This window comes from Peromyscus leucopus, chromosome 1 (assembly GCF_004664715.2).
Source record: "Peromyscus leucopus breed LL Stock chromosome 1, UCI_PerLeu_2.1, whole genome shotgun sequence".
Classification (NCBI taxonomy): Eukaryota; Metazoa; Chordata; class Mammalia; order Rodentia; family Cricetidae; genus Peromyscus; species Peromyscus leucopus.
In genome coordinates this window covers 160,548,612-160,565,585 of record NC_051063.1, presented here as the reverse complement: position 1 = coordinate 160,565,585, position 16,974 = coordinate 160,548,612, and the positions used below count along the sequence as shown (strand labels likewise).

Here is a 16,974-nt window from a genome sequence, read left to right as displayed (position 1 = left end):
GTCTCACTTGGTAGACCAGGCTGACCTTGACTCACAGAGGTCTGCCTGCCTCTGCCTCCTGAGTGCTGAAATTAAAGGCGTGTGCCACCATGCCCAGCTAGAAAGGTTGTCTTTAAGGAAAGTGGAGAGAGGGAGGTGATGAAGACTGGCCAAGAGGGAGAAGCCGGGGAGGTTAGGTGTGGGCAGCAAGTGTTGGGGCAGGGGGTGCCAGAGGGCCCCTGAGCAGGGCTGAGACAGCCCAGGGTTGGGGACAGCAGAAGAAAAGAATCCCAGGACTGTTGGGAGAGGTGGGTAGTGGCCCCATCTGTGACACAGAGACAAGAGACTGGGAAAGGCCCCAAGCTTTGGTGCATCAGCCACATAGCCTTTGTTCTGTGGCCTCAGCCCCACCTCCTGCTCCAAATGGCTCACAGGGGAACCTGGGGTGCTGTGCTCAACCCACTCTTGGTCTCTTCCCATGGTTCTGAGAGCAGCCCTTGACCAGCATGGGGCGGAGCCTTTCTTGCCCAATAGCCACGTTTCATCAGTGAATTCCCTAACTCTGCAGGTGAGAATATGTTCTTCCTGGAAGACCTGGGGCTTCTGCCATTGTCCCCAATCCCAGGTCCAGCCCACAGCCACCAAAGCCCAGTCAGGATCGTGTACTCTGACACCTTCACTGAGGCAGGGCATACATACCAGAAGCTGACCCGTCTCGACGTCCCAAGCCCTCACCGTTTTATCGTAAGATGATGCGACGATTCTGGAAAAATTGAACAAACATTACGTTTTAGCAATAGTGTCACTGGAGTCTGTGGTTCCTGAGGATTCTTTCTCCTTTTTGTAACTTAGGACCACGATTGGTCTTTCCAAAGACTCTCTGTAAACCACACTGGGGACTGACTTGTGCATCCCCACTGAAAACGGTACCTAACAGCACCGAAGACAATCTGACTTCCTCACCCTTCAGACACTCCAAGATAGTCTTCTATATTTAGGGTTATAAAACAACATTTTAGGGACTGGAGAGATGGCTCAGTGGTTAAGAGCACTGGCTGTTCTTCCAGAGGGCCTAGGTTCAATTCCCAGCACCCACATGGTGGCTCACAATGTCTATAACTCCAATGTCAGGAGATTAAACATTCCTTGCTGACCTCCACAGGCACCACACACAAGCAGGCCACTCACAAAAAGAAAATATATAGATACAAAATTGACCACCTGTAAAATCATGAGCTAGAACAAATCTTTCTTTCCCAAAGTTGTTCATCTCAGGATCTGTCCCAGTGACAAAAATTCTGACCAGCATGCATATCTTTGTCTAATCGTGTGGCATACAGCAAAGATTTTCCTCTTATAAAAAAATCTCCAGGGGATTGGAGTGATGACTCAGAGGTTAAGAGCAATGGCTGCTCTTCCAAAGGTCCTGAGTTCAATTCCCAGCACCCACATGGTGGCTGACAACCATCTGTAAGGAGATCTGGTGCCCTCTTCTGGCCTGCAGGCACACAGGCAGAACACTGTATACATAATAGATAAATCTTTTTTAAAAAAAAAAACAACTCTAACTGGGTGGTGGTGGCACATGCCTTTAATCCCAGAACTCAGGAGGCAGAGGCAGGTGGCTCTCTATGAATTTGAGGCCAGCCTGGTCTACAGAGTGAGTTCCAGGACAGCCAGGGCTACACAGAGAAACCCTGTCTCAGGAAAAGAAAAAAATTCCCATGAAGCCTGAACACTCCACACTTGCCTTTAAGTTATATTGTCCTTCAGGAGCCTTGGCTCTGGGTCAATGAATCCATTTCAAGAATTATTTTTGTCACTTTTTAAAAAAAGATTTATGTATTTATTATGTACACAGTGTTCTGCCTGCATGTATGCCTTTATGCTAGAAGAGGGCACCAGATCTCATTACAGACAGTTGTGAGCCACCATGTGGGTGCTGGGAATTGAACTCAGGACCTTTGGAAGAGCTGCCAGTGTTCTTAACCTCTAAGGCATCTCTTCAGTCCCCTATTTATGTCATTTTAAATTGTGCATAGGTGTGTGTCTGTGTACAGGTGTGTGTCTGTGTACAGGTGTGTGTACATGAGTTCAGGTGGTCGCAGAAGCCAGAGGAGTCAGGGTCCCTTGGAGCTGGAGTCACAGGCGGTTGTGAGACACGTGACATGGGTGCTGGGAATCAAACTCGGGTCTTAACTTCTGAGACATCTCTCCAGTCCAATGAATCCACTTTACAGCTCATTCTTTCACCTGTGGAAGGCCCTGCCCCCATCTGTGTGAATGGATTTAAGCATAAATTAACACACACTCAGCCTGAAGTGTGTGCACCGCCTCCCGAGCCCCAAGCCTTCCCAGAGGACAGCATAGGCAGCCGTATGTTCTTCAGTTTCCTTGGAGCACGAGAGCCTAGGAGCTGGAGAGGTGGCTCGGGGTTCAGAGCACTTGCTGCTCCGACGGAAGACCTGGGTTTGGTTCTCTGTACCCACAGAGGTTCTCACAACTCCCCAGTTCCTGGGGATCTGGTGCCCTCTTCTGGACTCCACAGCACCAGACATACATTCAGTGTGCTTAAAAACATGCAGGCAAACACACTCACAGACAGAAAATAAAAATAAATAAATCTGAACAAAAAATGAGGCTAATTTTATATCAACTTGTCACAAGCTAGAGTTTTCTGAAAGGAGGGAGCTTCCATTGAGAAATTCTCTGTAGGCTGTAGGGCATCTTCTTTCTTTCTTTCTCTCTTTCTTTCTTTCTTTCTTTCTTTAATTTTATTTGCATTGGTGTTTTGCTGCATGTATGACTGTGTGAGGATGTCAGATCTTGAGTTACAGACAGTTGTGAGTTGCCATGTGGGTGATGGGACTTGAACCCAGGTCCTCTGGAACAGCAGTCAGTGCTCTTAACCACTGAGCCATCTTTCCAGCCCGGGCATTTTCTTAATTAGTGATTGATGGGGAGGGCCCAGCCCATTGTGGGCTGGTGGTCCTGGGTTCTATAAGAAAGCAGGCTGAGCAAGCCAGGAGGAGCAAGCCAGTAAGCAGCCCCCCTCCGTGGCCTCTGCATCAGCTCCCGCCTCTGAGTTCCAGCCCTGCTTGAGTTCCTGGTCTGACTTCCTTCAGTGATGTGGAAGTGAAAGAAGCCAGATAAACCCTGTCCTCCCCAGCTTGGGTTTGTCCCAGTGTCTCCTCACAGCAACAGTGACCCTGACTAAGACAAGGGCCCAGGCTAGATCACAGAGCTCTGGTGCAGCTGCCCGGGCTTCATGTGACCACAGAAAAGACACCTGGTGCGGAAAATTGCAGCAAAATTTCAGGGGCATGCCTGTCATCCCAGCACCTGGAGGGGCTGGGACAGGAGGACTGTGGCGAGTTTGAGGCAGCCTGGGCTACATAGTGAGTCTCAGGCCTGGCTGTTCTGTAGAGTGAGGTACTGTCTCAAAGAAGCAGAAGGAGGGGAGATAAGAGGGGGAGAGGGAGGGGGAGAGGCCAGGGAGGAAATGAAGGAAGAACAGAAAGTGAAGGCTGGCTTCTTAACCACAGTAAGTATTCTGTTTGAGGCGATTTAAATTTGCAGAATTGTTACGACCACTTGATGCTCAATGCACATGGAAACACTGAGGCCCAAACAAAAGCCTTCGCTGCCCTTCCAGGTCGAGTGGCCCGCCTGGTCACTCTCACTTTTCCCAAACAGAGTAAAACAGACCAGATGTCACCTTCTGCTGTCAGCCGTGATACTGCATTCCAAAACAGGAGCCTTGGGTCGTGGCTCAAAATCCCAAATCGGAGATCCAAAGGTAGCGTCCTCAAATCAATGGGGGAGAGAAGAGAGTCAGTGGTCAAGGCTTAGGTATCAAAGTCATCAACTCGGGTCAGCGGGAGTCCCTAGCTGGCCTGCAGTAATGCTCCGGAGCTTCCCAACATCCCAAGTATGCTCAAGAAACCTCCCCACCCCCTCGTTCCTGATAGTTCCACGGGCGCGGGTGGGCCCTGGCCATGCTGGGAGTAGATTCGTGACCATTTTCTCCTTTTGTACAGAGTCTACAAGTATCCCTCAAGAATTTCTTTTAAGTATACTTGAATGCCCTTTGACCCAGTAATTCTACTCCGAGGGGTCCCTCCTACAGAAATAACCAGGTTTGCGGATAAAGGCATAGAAGATTATGGGCTGGTGAGATGGCTTAGGTGGATACAGGCACTGGCCACCAAGCCTGATGACTTGAGTTCAGTCTCCAGGACCCACATGGTGAGAGAGAACCTACTCCAGAAAGTCACACACACACACACACACACACACACACACACACAGTGACACATTTAAGTCACACATACAAGTGTGACAAATTCACACTTGTACATACAAGCACAACATAATGCTTTTTGTTGTTGTTGTTTTTGTTTTTGTTTTTCGAGACAGGGTTTCTCTGTGTAGCTTTGTGCCTTTCCTGGAACTCACTTTGTAGACCAGGCTGGCCTCGAACTCACAGAGATCCACCTGCCTCTGCCTCCCGAGTGCTGGGATTAAAGGCGTGCGCCACCACCGCCCGGCTAACATAATGTTTTTAAAGTAAAGATTTATGTAGGGTTGGGGAGATGGCTCAGTGGTTAAGAACACTCCTCAGAGGACCCAGGTCAGTTCCCAGCACCACCATGGCAGACAACAACCACCTGTAACTCCAGTTCCAGGGGATCTGAGTCCCTCTTCTGGCCTCTGCAGGCGCCAGGCATGCCCGTGGCGCACAGACACTCATGCGAGCAAACTAGGCAAGTCCCCTGTGATGACAGGAACAGTTAAGAGCTCGGGCAAAGTCCAGAGAAAGTCGGCCCAGGTCTTCCTGTGGGTGAGCCTGGGACTTGGCGTGTCCAGCAACAGCTTGTAACAATGCATGTGAAGTGTTGTCTACCAGAAAGGCGTGCCAGAGCCGGGGATTTGAGAGCGTGGGGAAGGGAGACCAGTCCCACAGACACTGCCTAGTTAGCACCCAAATTCCAGGAAGGCAATTCACACAAGCTGGCTTACCAGTGGCTTTTACAGGCCTGTTGTGAATGCTACTCTGCACACACCCAGCCCCCTACGCCTGTTCCGTAAGGCACATAAGGTACGTGGTCACGTGTTCAGGACATCCCAGTAGGCTCTTTCCCAAGTCAGTGGGAGATAAGGGCAGCCTGGAGTTCCCCAAAAGGAGCTCAGCAGGGCAGGGCACTCCGGCTGGGCTGGGGAAGAAGGGTTAGTGCTGACCACCTGGGATCCAGTCTCCCTGGCTGGTGTATTTCTCTAGAGGAAAACAAAAACAAGAACCCATGGGACTGTAAGCTACATGGCCTCGAAGTCTGGGGGGGGGGGGGGTTGGGGGATTGGGGGGAGGACTGGGGAGGAGGTTGGCGGGGAGGTTGGTGGGAGGGGGTTGGTGGGGGCGGCCATCCCTGCTAAGAGCAGCGCTAGTGGACTAGTTCGTGGTATGAGGCCGAGCCGATTAAGTATTCAATAGTGCCCCGTGTGGCCAAAAGGAGGAACAGCAGCCACGGACGAGGCTAGGAAGTGAGATGGTTTGAAGAGCAAACATTGATCAGGTTCTGGTTAATTTTCTTTTTCTTTTTTTTTTTTTTTTGGTTTTTTTAAAGATTTATTTATTTATTATGTATACAGAAGAGGGAGTCAGATCTCATTACAGATGGTTGTGAGCCACCATGTGGGTGCTGGGAACTGAACTCAGGACCGCTGGAAGAGAAGTTGGTGCTCTTAACCTCTCAGCCATCTCTCCAGCCCCTTTTTTGGTTTTCTTGAGACAGGGTTTCCTCTGTGTAGCTTTGGAGCCTTTCCTGGAACTCACTCTGTAGCCCAGGCTGGCCTCGAACTCTGCCTGCCTCTGCCTCCCAAGTGCTGGGATTACAGGCGTGCACCGCCACCACTGCCTGGCTGGGTTCTGGTTAATTTTCTAGGAAGTTTTTAATCTTGCTTTCTCTTCGTGTTGGGGATGGAGCCCAGTAGGGCCTTGTGCATGTTAGACCTGAGCTATATAGCCCCAACGGCACTAGACGGATTTTGAATGAGGGAGGGAAGAAAGACATTAATTAACTGTCAGGAAAATCGAGGGGGGTGTGACAAATGGACGGAGCAGAAATTTATTACAGTTACATCGTCAGTATTTCTGGGCGGTCTCAAATCTTTAAATGTACAGTACACATATGTGCCCATGAGGAAAACCAACAGCAAGACGTAAGCAGATATGCACTGATGGAGACCTTCCTTCGGGACAACAGCTGGAGAAACCGGAAAAACTTGAAGACTGCACAGCAAAATGCACACAGTGACAGTCACCTGTCCCTTGCCTTGGGAACCCCTGGTGACTACTGAGGGCTAGAAAAGGCTTTAAGGGACCCTGAGAAAGCTGGAGTTTTCCCAACGGTGAGAGCCTGGGCTCTGAGGACAAAGATGTCCACAGGGCATCACCAGAGGGGGGCGGGGTGGGGGTGGGGTGGGGTGGTGCCGTGGGGTTGGAGTTAGTCGAGGCAAGCCCTGACACAGCCTGAGCACACAGCTGGTCCTCTGAGCCTGGAGCAGCTCAGAAGATCTCAGGAGGTTGTATAAGCCACCCGGGGTCCCCAGTGCAGAGTCTGAGCTAAACTGGCTGACCCTGACCTGATTGGCTTGGGCTTGGCACCCACAGATGACAAGATATTCCTCTGAGGTCATTTGTAGGATCAGGGGTCGGTCACCCAAACCAGAACCTGAGCCAACCTTGGCAGTCTTCCACCCTGCCCTCTTCTCGACTCAGAGGAGAAGTCACCAGACCTCAGGAGGACCATCCTCCCATGCGGCTCCAGCCCCACAGCCACCTTCAGCCAAGCCCTCGATGGCCGATGCCACCCTCCATCCCCGCTCCCTCTTCTCCAGCAGCGCTGCCGTACAGACCTGTCGGAGCCTGCTGGACACAAGTCCTAGAAGCAGTCTAGAGGCTGCAGCCTTGCCCGAGCATCACCCTTTGCCTGAAGCTGCGCAGCCAGGCACTCAGCTACCTCACACCTGCCTTTCTCATCCATCCCTCTTGGGCAGGTCCCTGAACCCCCATCTGTCCTCTGTGAGCACAGAGAAACCCTGTCTCAAAAAAAGGGCTGGAGAGATGGCTGAGAGGTTAAGAGCACCAACTTCTCTTCCAGCAGTCCTGAGTTCAGTTCCCAGCACCCACATGGTGGCTCACAACCACCTGTAATGAGATCTGGTGCCCTCTTCTGTATTTCTGTATACATAATAAATAAATAAATCTTTAAAAAAAAAAAAAAAAAAAAAAGAGCCGGCGGTGGTGGTGCACGCCTTTAATCCCAGCACTCGGGAGGCAGAGCCAGGTGGATCTCTGTGAGTTCGAGGCCAGCCTGGACTACCAGCAAAGCTACACAGAGAAACCCTTCTCGAAAAACCAAAAAAAAAAAAAAAAAGAAAGAAAGAAAGAAAGAGAAAATGAAAATTAACCAGAACCTGATCAATGTTTGCTCTTCAAACCATCTCACTTCCTAGGCGGTGGCTTTTCCAAAGGCGAGGAGGAGCTTTGGAAAAAGCCTCGTCCGTGGCTGCTGTTCCTCCTTTTGGCCACACGGGGCACTATTGAATACTTAATCGGCTCTGGATGTCACAGAAGTGGCAGGAATCCACAATGTGTTAAGCCCAATAGAAATTTTATGCGAGACCTAAAAAAACCAGGGCACTGAAGAGATTGCTCCGTGGTTAAGAGCACTTTCTGCTGTTCAGAGGACCTGAGGTCAATTCCCGACACCCACACTGGGCAGACCACAACACCTCTAACTCCAATTCCAGCAGGTCAGTGCCTTCTCTGGCCTCGGAGAGCATCTGCATGCGCCTGGCACACACTCATACAGACACAACACATACATGCAAATAAAAATAAAATGAAAACACAATAGACAAAAATAGTTTAGCACAACCGAAGGATACAAGATCTGTATACAGAAACTGAGCTCTCCAGATGCAAGGGAGACCCAGAGAAGTAACAGTTCACTCAAAGGTGGGATGCCACGGGTCTGTAATTCCTGCATGTGGATGGCAGGAGGACTATGAATTTAAAGCCAATCTGAGTTACATTAGCAAAACCCTGCCTCAAAAAAAAAAAAAATTCAACTCAGGACTAGAGAGATGGCTCAGCAGTTAAGAGCACTGGCTCCTCTTCCAGAGGACCAGCACCCACAGAGAGGCTCACAACTCCAGTTCCAGGAGAAAAATCTGATGCCCCTTCTGGCCTCCGTAGGTACTGCACAGATGTGATAGGCAAAATACCCATATACATACAATAAATATATCTAAAAGAAATTTTTAACTAAGGAAAATAAAATATAGATTAGCGAATCCCAAGTAGATCCCAGGAACCACCAGGACCCCTTCCCCAAAGCTGGGGGCTGTCAGTCTTATAGTCTTGACGCCCAGCCCCCAATGGTCCAGAGCCACAGGCTGGCTGTCCCTGCACTAGGCTCTTTCTAAGGACTCAACACTGGGATGGGCTCCTCTATCTTGCACTTGCTCAGAAGCCTTGGCAAACCTGGGGGCCTTTGCCAGGGGACTCAGTGCCGGAGGATTCTCTAGAGAGGCGCCTCAGTGTATGAGATGCCTTAGCTGTCGGGGAGCCTATCACCCGGCCACCTACCCACAGCTTCACGGAGCAGTCATAGGAGCCACTGAGGATCCTGGTGTCATTCATACAGAAGTGACAGGAGCTCACGATGTTGTCATGCCCGATCAGAACTTTATATGGGATCTAAACAAAAGGATGGATACAACCAGGTCAGCAGTGTGTGGGGACACAGGACAATATGCAGAACCAAGAGTGCTTCTAAATATGTGACCTGAAAAAAATGTAAGGAAACCATCCCACTACAAAAATGACAGGTAGAAAGTAGTTGTATAAAATGTATACCTTGGAAATAAAGAAACATTGTTGAAAAAAACTGAAGACTTAAATAAGTAGGAAGGCATCCCATGATCATAGATGAGCAGGTGTGATAATGTTAAAATAGTCAGTCTTCAAAATGACCTACAGATCCAACACCACCTTATCAGATCCCAAGATAATACGATGTATTTGTAGACAGTAACAAGGTGATCTTTTTATATGTGTTTTTATTTTCATTTTTTATTTTTTGAGACAGGTTCTCTATAAAGCCCTGGCTGTCCTCAAACTCACAGAGATCCACCTGCCTCTGCCTCCCAAGTGCTGGGATTAAGGTGTGCGCCACCACGCCCAGCTTGCTTGCTTGCTTGCAGGTATTTTAAATTTTATGTGTGTATGTGTGAGCGTATACCATGGGTGTGTCAGCACAATGAAAGGCCAGAGAGAGCCTTGAATGCCCTGGATGTGGAGTCACAGGTGGTTGTGAGCCACCCAACATGGGTGCTGGGAATTGAACCTGGGTCCTCTGGAAGAGAAGTATGTGCTCTTAACCACTGAGCCATCTCACAAGAAAAGCTGGCAAGCTGATCCTAAAGCTTTTGTGAGAATTCAAGAAGACTCCACACTGTGGGTAGGTGAGATGACTCAGAAGATAAAGGCACTAGTCACCATGGCTGGCGACCTGAGTTTGATCCCTTCTTTATACACTAATAATAAATAAACAACAACAACAAAAAATCCAAGGTGATGAGGTGTGAGGAATGACACAAGGTTGATGATCTCTGGCCTATGCTCACACGCGCACACACGCACACACCTGAACACATATATGCTAGTATACATCACATGCACACACAAAAAGGAGAGAACAGACCTTTTTAAGCACATTCTCTGGGAAAACCGGTTACTTATACACAAGCAGACAAAGCCGGATGCTATGCATCCTCACCCCCCATACAGAAATGAGATGAAAATGGATCAAAGGCTTCAACGTTATATACTGAAACTCTACGGCTCTTGAAAGTGAGCCAAGGTGTAGACATTCACACTCTTGCCTTAGGGATGGCTTCTTAGATCTGACACCAAAAATGCAAATGACAACAAAAACAGATGAGCTGACATCATCACAATTAAAAACATTTACGCGGACTGCAGATCACAGGTCTTAAAACCCTCCATCAAAAGATACAGCACCAGGTGCTACAGCAACCACCTTTAAAGATTCATTTGTTATTATATTTTCCTGTGAGGGGGTGAGCACACGTGAGTGCTGCCGTCTGTGCAGGCCAGAGGCACCCTGGAGCTGGGTTCACAGGCAGTGGGAGCCACCTCACGTGGGGGCTAGGATTTGAACTTTGGATCTAGGAGAACAGCATAAGCTCTTAAATGCTAAGCCAACTCTCCAGACCCAAGGAGCACACCTTTAATCCAAGCACTCAGGAGGACGAGGCAAGCAGATCTCTGTGAGTTCAAGACCAGCCTGGTTTGCACAGAGAATTCCAGGAAATTCAAGGATACATGAGACCCTGTCTCAAAAAACAAATGAATTCAATTCAGTTAAAAACATTTGTGCTACTCATAAGTGGATACTAGATATTAAAGCAAAGAACAATCAGAATGCAACCCACAGATCCAGGGAGGCTACATAGCAGGGGGGACCCTAGGATGACTGTGGCTTATAATAAGTTTTGGTTTCACTCAATCACTGGGCAAGCCTCAGTGAAACATTGCACTATTAGGACAAGAATTTGTACTGTATCAAGCGGATAATAGAAAAAAATAATAAAAATGAAAAAAAAATTTGTGCTATAGAGGATCCCATCAAGAAATTACATATCTGATATGGGACATGTATTTAGAATGCTAAAGAACTCAGAACTCAATGATTAAAAACAAATTTTAATTGTAGTGCGTGTGTGGTGCACTAGCATATGTGCATCTTCACACTTGTGGGAGATGCACCACACGTGTGCATGTGGAGACCTGAGGTGATATCAGGAATCTCCATGCTCTACCTTGTTTTTTGAGGCAAGGTCTCTCAATCGAAGATTCGCCACCAAACATGGAGCTTACAGGTAGAGCTAGTGTGGCCAGCCAGCTTAATCCAGGTAGCCACATACTCCTTAGGGTCACAGACAGGCTACCACACCCTCTCAGCGTTCCCGAGTTCTCGGGTTCCAGACTCCAATCCTCTGGTTTGCACTCCAAGCACTTTTAACTACTGAGTCATACACACACACACACACACACACACACACACACACACACACACCCATTTCATTTCTCTCTTTCTTTTTTTTTTTAATTGAGATGTCTCATGTAGCCCAGGCTGGCCTCAAGCTTGCTGTATAGTCAAGAATAGCCTGGAATTCCCTTCTTTTATTTATTACATTTACTTAGTATGTATTTATTTAGCAGTGTTTGCACTACACAATGGTACACATGCGGCAGTCAGAGCCCAAGTGAGGCACCTGCTTTCTCCTTCCATCACGTGGGGCTGGGGATTGAACTCAGGCCAACAGGCTTCGTGGCCTTTTCCTGCTACACCATCTTGCATACCCAACCTTCAATTCATGATCTTCCTGCCTGGACCTCCTGAGGGCTGAGATCGCTGGCATGTACCACTGCGCCTGCCTTATGCGGTGCTGAGGACTGAACATGGAGTCTTGTGCATGGTAGGCAGGCACTCTACGGACAAGTGAGCCCGGAGCCTGAACGGATGGATGTTTTTCCAAAGACTCCCCAGTGGCTGGTCGAGAGCTAAGAGAAGACTATCAGCATCCTTAGTCACCAGGGAAATGCAAACAAGGACCGCAGAGCAATGTCATGTCACCTGCATTATGATTGCTTAGGAAGTGTGGGCAAGGTTGTGGACAAATCAGCTGCACACACTGCTGGTGGAGTGTAAAAATGGCTAGCCACTTCAGAAAACAGTTTGGCAGTTCTTTAAAAAGTTAAACTTGGGGACCAGAGAGACATCTCAACAGTTAAGAGGGTTTCATGTGCCAGGCATGGTGGGACATACCTTTAATCCCAGCACTTGGGAGGCAGAGACAGGTGGATCTCTGTGAGTTCGAGGCTAGCCTGGTCTACACAGTGAGTTCCAGGACAGCCAGGGAAACAGTGAAACCCTGTCTTGAAAAAACAAAACAGGGGTTGGGAATTTAGCTCAATGGTAGAGCGCTTGTCTAGCAAGCACAAGGCCCTGGGTTTGATCCTCAGCTCCAAAAAAACGAAAAGAAAAAGAAAACAGCCTGGCGGTGGTGGCACACACCTTTAATCCCAGCACTCGGGAGACAGAGGCAGGTGGATCTCTGTGAGTTTGAGGCCAGCTTGGGCTACAGAGTGAGTTCCAGGAAAGGTGCAAAGCTACACAGAGAAACCCTGTCTTGAAAAACAAAACAAAACACAAAAACAAAACTAAAAGTGCTTCTTGCTCTTGCAGAGGACCCAAGTTCAGCTCCCAGCACCCACATCAGGTGGCTCACAGCTGTCTGTAAAGGGATCTGATGCCCCCCCCCTTCAGGTCTTGTCAGGTGTCTGCAGTCACATGGCACAGGTTCACACAGACCCACATGTAGACATAAATAAGCCCACGTGGTGGCTCACAGCCCTCTATCACTCCCATTCTAGGGTTCAGACGCTCTCTTCTGGCTTCTGCAGGCACTGCCACACATGGTGCGTATGCACATATGCGGGCACACATATAAAATAAAATGTTTTATAACAAATGTGTGACAGCTACCCAATGTAAAAATGCTTTTTTAAAAAAAGACATTTTTCAGTTTGTGCCTTGCTCAGTTGGATCGTATGATACAAGCATTATAACAGCAAAGCTGAGAAGCAAAGATGGGGGACTAAGATGGAAACAGCGGACCCCTTACCCTGTTCCTCCCACGGCTAAGAATCACGGGGTAGCAGTGTGCCGCACCCCTTACCCTGTTCCTCCCACGGCTAAGAATCATGGGGTGGAGGCAGTGTGCCGCGACTCGGGTGCTGAGGGAGCAAGAAAAGAATGAAGGGAAGGAGACAGAGGTGTTTGCTCTCTGCTCCCGGGGGAGGGCGCAGAGTGGAGGCAGGTGGTGGGAGGCCAGCTGGGTCCTCTGACCTTGGTGGGTGGCTCTGACCTTGGCGAGAGGCTGGTGGTCGCCCCATAACCTCTTCACTATTGCCTTTTGCTTCCCACGCGGCAGTTCCGTGTCCACGGCCAGGGGGTCGCGAGCGGCCAGCATATGGTACTGACGGATATTCGGGAGGGACAGCTTGAAGCGACCCAAGGCTCTCATCAGGGTGACCCATGGCACCTTGCTGGGTCGCACACTGGAAGGGATGGAGGACGAACTGCCCCTGCCTTCGCTCGAGCCCCTCCTGCTCTCAAAAGAGGCCTTCCGGCTCTCGAATGAACCTCTTATGCTGTCGATCGAAACCCTCCTGTCTTCGCCGGAACTCCACTTCTTGGACCCCATGCCCGTGGACTCCTTCTGTGCAGAGATCTTCCTCCTGACCTCGCCAGGACTCTTCTGGGCCTCTCCGGGGTCTTTCTTCATCTCAACAGAAAGTTTCCTGCTGTCTCTAGAGCCCTTCCTAGTCACTGCTGAACCCTTCTGGATCTCTACGGAACCTTTCCTGGTGTCCACCGAGGCTTTCCGGGGGACTGGCGGTGAGGCCATCTTGGTGCCTGCCCCGGCCCCACAGGCCAGTCGCAGGCCCAGCGGGGAACGGTGGCACCGCGTGCCCACACCCGTGCTGAGCCCTTCGGATCCACGTGCTGCACTGGGTTCTGCCATTTACCTACCCCCTTCCTGACTCAGGCAGGATTGCTGCTTTCCAGGCTAGCCTGGGCTACATAGCAAGACTCAATCTCGAAAGAGAGAGAGAAGGGAGGAGTATCCGGTGGAAAGGAGAGAGGAGGAAAGAGAAAATGGGGGGCGGGAGAATAGAAGATACCGCCCATACAGAGTACCCCTAGAAATGATCTCTGGCCACATGAGGAAGGAGACTGAGGTCCAAACCCAGGAACCTTACCCTTGTGCCCTCCTGGATGCTGGCTCCCTGACACGGGTCAGTCTCTGTCCTTTGCCTGTGTAGGGGCTCACAGCACACCCACTTTGTGTCTGGTAGTTGATTGACAAATGGCCCCTAAGTTATGGAATGACCTGGATGGAATGGGACACAGCTTCTGGGGACCAGGGTCACACCACTTGTGCATTTATACAGGAAAGATTCACCACAATCCAATGATAGTTACATGCAGGGGGAAAAAAGGGATCTTATGTGGTCACACCAAGCGCGATTTTCTTCCTGCTTCTTTTGGAGTCTGTTTCATTGTGTAAAGTCCTCTGAACTTTGGGGTTTTTTCCCCCTCACAGTCTGGGATGAAATCAGAGCCTGGCTCAGGGAAGTTTCCACCCCCACCTGCCCCTCCCTTCCCACCCCCACCTCCATCCTGCCCCTCTCCAGCTGGCCTGTGGGACCCATTGCCCTGCTCAGTCTGTGCCCCCCCAAGAGTGGCAGCCTCCTCCCCACGCCCTCCTCTTCTGAGTCCCAGCTGCCCTTACTGAACTCAGCTTCTTCACACCAACACCAGAGAAAAGCCTTCACTCTTCTTTTTAAAACCTCCAGGAAATTCCAAGAGAAATCAAGAAGCACATAGAAAAAAGCCACTTTAATTTAACTGTTCAGTCTTTTTATCCCTATAATATGAACTGACATTAAAAATAGAAATCAATTTCTGCAACCTTTCAGGGCAGTCTGTGAAATGTCAAGGTTTAAAAAATTATTTTACAGCAGGAATTGACATATAAATACAATCTGTACAATGTGTGAGCAGGGAAATACAGACTTCCATCATGGGCGGCTCCAGACTAAGGCAGGCCAGGGCAGGACTGTGTTACTGCCTCCTCAGGGGGAGACACTTCAGTCTGTAGAGAAACGGGAGAGAAGGGTGAGGCACAACGGAAAATCAGACGGCTCCCCGTGCCACATCCTAACCTTAACAAAAGCTTTAGACTAGAGCCCAGGCTAGCCTCACATGCACAGCAATCCCCCTGCCTCAGCTCCCAAGCGCTGCGACTGCATGCGTGAATCACCACAGCTGGCCTTAATCCTTATTTTATTTTTCAGACTTACTATCATGTTTACATCATGTGTACATGCATGTGTGTGTGTGTGTGTGTGTGTGATGTGTGTGTGCGTACATGTAAGTGCAGGTGCTCTTAGAGTCCGGAGGAGGGGGGCGTGAGCTCCCCTAGAACTGGAGTTACAGGCAGCAATGGGCTGCTTGCTGTAGATTCTGGGAACCAAACTAGGGTCCCCTGTAAGAGCAGAGCTACTGAGCCGTCTCTCTAGCTCCTTAGTCCTGATTTTAAATGTTTCTTCCACTCTCTCCAGAGTACACAGCGAGACCCACAAACTCACCTCACATCGGGATCAATTTCTAACAGTAACTTCTGATGCCAACTTCACACACTCACCTCATCCATCACAGGACTTTTGGAAAGAAACAAAAACATGTTCACTTTAGGGCCCAAAGCTTTCGAGTCATCAGTCTAAAATTTCAATTTCAAAATACACGAAAGTGGGAGCTGGGCATGGTGGTGCACACCTGTAATCCCAGCACACAGGGGCTGAGATAGGAAGATCAAAAGTTCGAGGCCAGATGGGCTAGACAGCAAGACCGGCTCACGAAAGGAAAGAAAAAAGGGAAGAGATGATTGCAAAGGAAGCCCACGGCCCCGTGACTGGACTCAGAGTAGGGCTTCACTGCAGGGAGAAAACCACAGACAGAACAGGCAACACTCCATTTTTCATTTACATAAAGGAACACTACACAGTCAAGGACCAACCAGCTACTGTTGCCTAGGTAACAGAAGCATCTCCTAAGCCAGCTCACATAACCTAATTCCATTAGGGCTTGGGGCCTAGCTCAGTGGGACAGCACTAGCGTGCATGAGATCCTGAGTTTAATCCTCAGCATTGCAAATAAATACTACAAGGGAAAAAGTACACACAACTAAATTAAACGTGATTCCTTGAAATAAAACTAAAATTTAGTAGGAGATGGGCATGTTTGTGCACACTGATAATCCTAGTACTCAGAGGTCTGATGCAGGAGCCTGATGGAGGCCAGCCTGGGCTAAATAATGAGATACTATTTCTTTTGTTTGTTTGTTTTACGGGACAGGGTTTCTCTGTGTAGCCCAGGCTGTCCTGGAACTCACTCTGTAGACCGCCCAGCATTTTACATACATTTTACATGTCAAGCAGCACACGGCTGCCTGCCTGTGTTTTCTGTCCATCCTAACACACTCTCCCGACAAACACAGAGGGGCTTCCATCTGTGTGACCCCTTGTGTAGGGTAAGTCTCCCACTGCTCAAGTGCTGAGGTCAGATCCAGGGTCGGTGGCTCACATCTGCAATCTCAGCCTTCTAAAGGGGAAGGCAGGAGAATCTTCATGGCTTTCAGGCCAGCCTGGGCTACACAGCAAATTCCAGGTCAGCCCAGCTTAGAGAGTGAGACCTGTCTTAAACAAAGAGGGTGGTACCAAGTGCAAGCAGGGTTAATTAATGGGTGTATAGTTGATTTTCATTGTTAACTTGACTGGATTTAGCATCACCTAGGAGACACATCTTTGGTCTTCTGTGAGGGTGTTCCTAGAGTGGTTTACTGAAAAGATTCACCCTGGATGTGGATGGCAATGTCTCAAGGGCTGGGGTCCCAGACTTAACAAAAAGAGGTAGAGGAGGTGCCAGGCGGTGGTGGTGCATGCCTTTAATCCCAGCACTCGGGAGGCAGAGGCAGGCAGATCTCTGTGAGTTCGAGGCCAGCCTGGTCTACAAAGTGAGTTCCAGGAAAGGCGCAAAGCTACACAGAGAAACCCTGTCTCAACAACAACAACAAAAACAAACAACACACACAAAATACATGCTATTATGGCTGGGCAGTGGTGGCGCACGCCTTTAATCCCAGCACTTGGGAGGCAGAGCTAGGGGGATCTCTGTGAGTTCAAGGCCAGCCTGGTCTACAGAGTGAGATCTAGGACAGGCACCAAAACACCACAGAGAAAGTCTGTCTCGAAAAAAACAAAAAACAAACAAA

At 49.3% G+C, this 16,974-nt stretch overlaps 2 protein-coding genes across 2 annotated transcripts in view; both read right to left on the bottom strand.

The window, feature by feature from the left end:
• Wdr88 (WD repeat domain 88) overlaps positions 1 to 13,749 on the bottom strand; it is a 36,613-nt gene extending 22,864 nt beyond the window's left edge. The window contains exons 1-4 of the mRNA XM_028877715.2: positions 13,003 to 13,749; positions 8,633 to 8,743; positions 3,698 to 3,786; positions 679 to 742 (exon numbers count right to left, since the gene is read on the bottom strand). Coding sequence (XP_028733548.1) covers positions 679 to 742; positions 3,698 to 3,786; positions 8,633 to 8,743; positions 13,003 to 13,662 — 924 coding nt within the window. The 5' untranslated portion in view covers positions 13,663 to 13,749. The remainder of the gene's footprint in view (positions 1 to 678; positions 743 to 3,697; positions 3,787 to 8,632; positions 8,744 to 13,002) is intronic.
• A 772-nt stretch (positions 13,750 to 14,521) lies between these two features.
• The window catches only part of Gpatch1 (G-patch domain containing 1), a 48,680-nt gene continuing 46,227 nt past the window's right edge, over positions 14,522 to 16,974 (bottom strand). Inside the window, exon 20 of the mRNA XM_028877774.2 lies at positions 14,522 to 14,796. Coding sequence (XP_028733607.1) covers positions 14,766 to 14,796 — 31 coding nt within the window. The 3' untranslated portion in view covers positions 14,522 to 14,765. The remainder of the gene's footprint in view (positions 14,797 to 16,974) is intronic.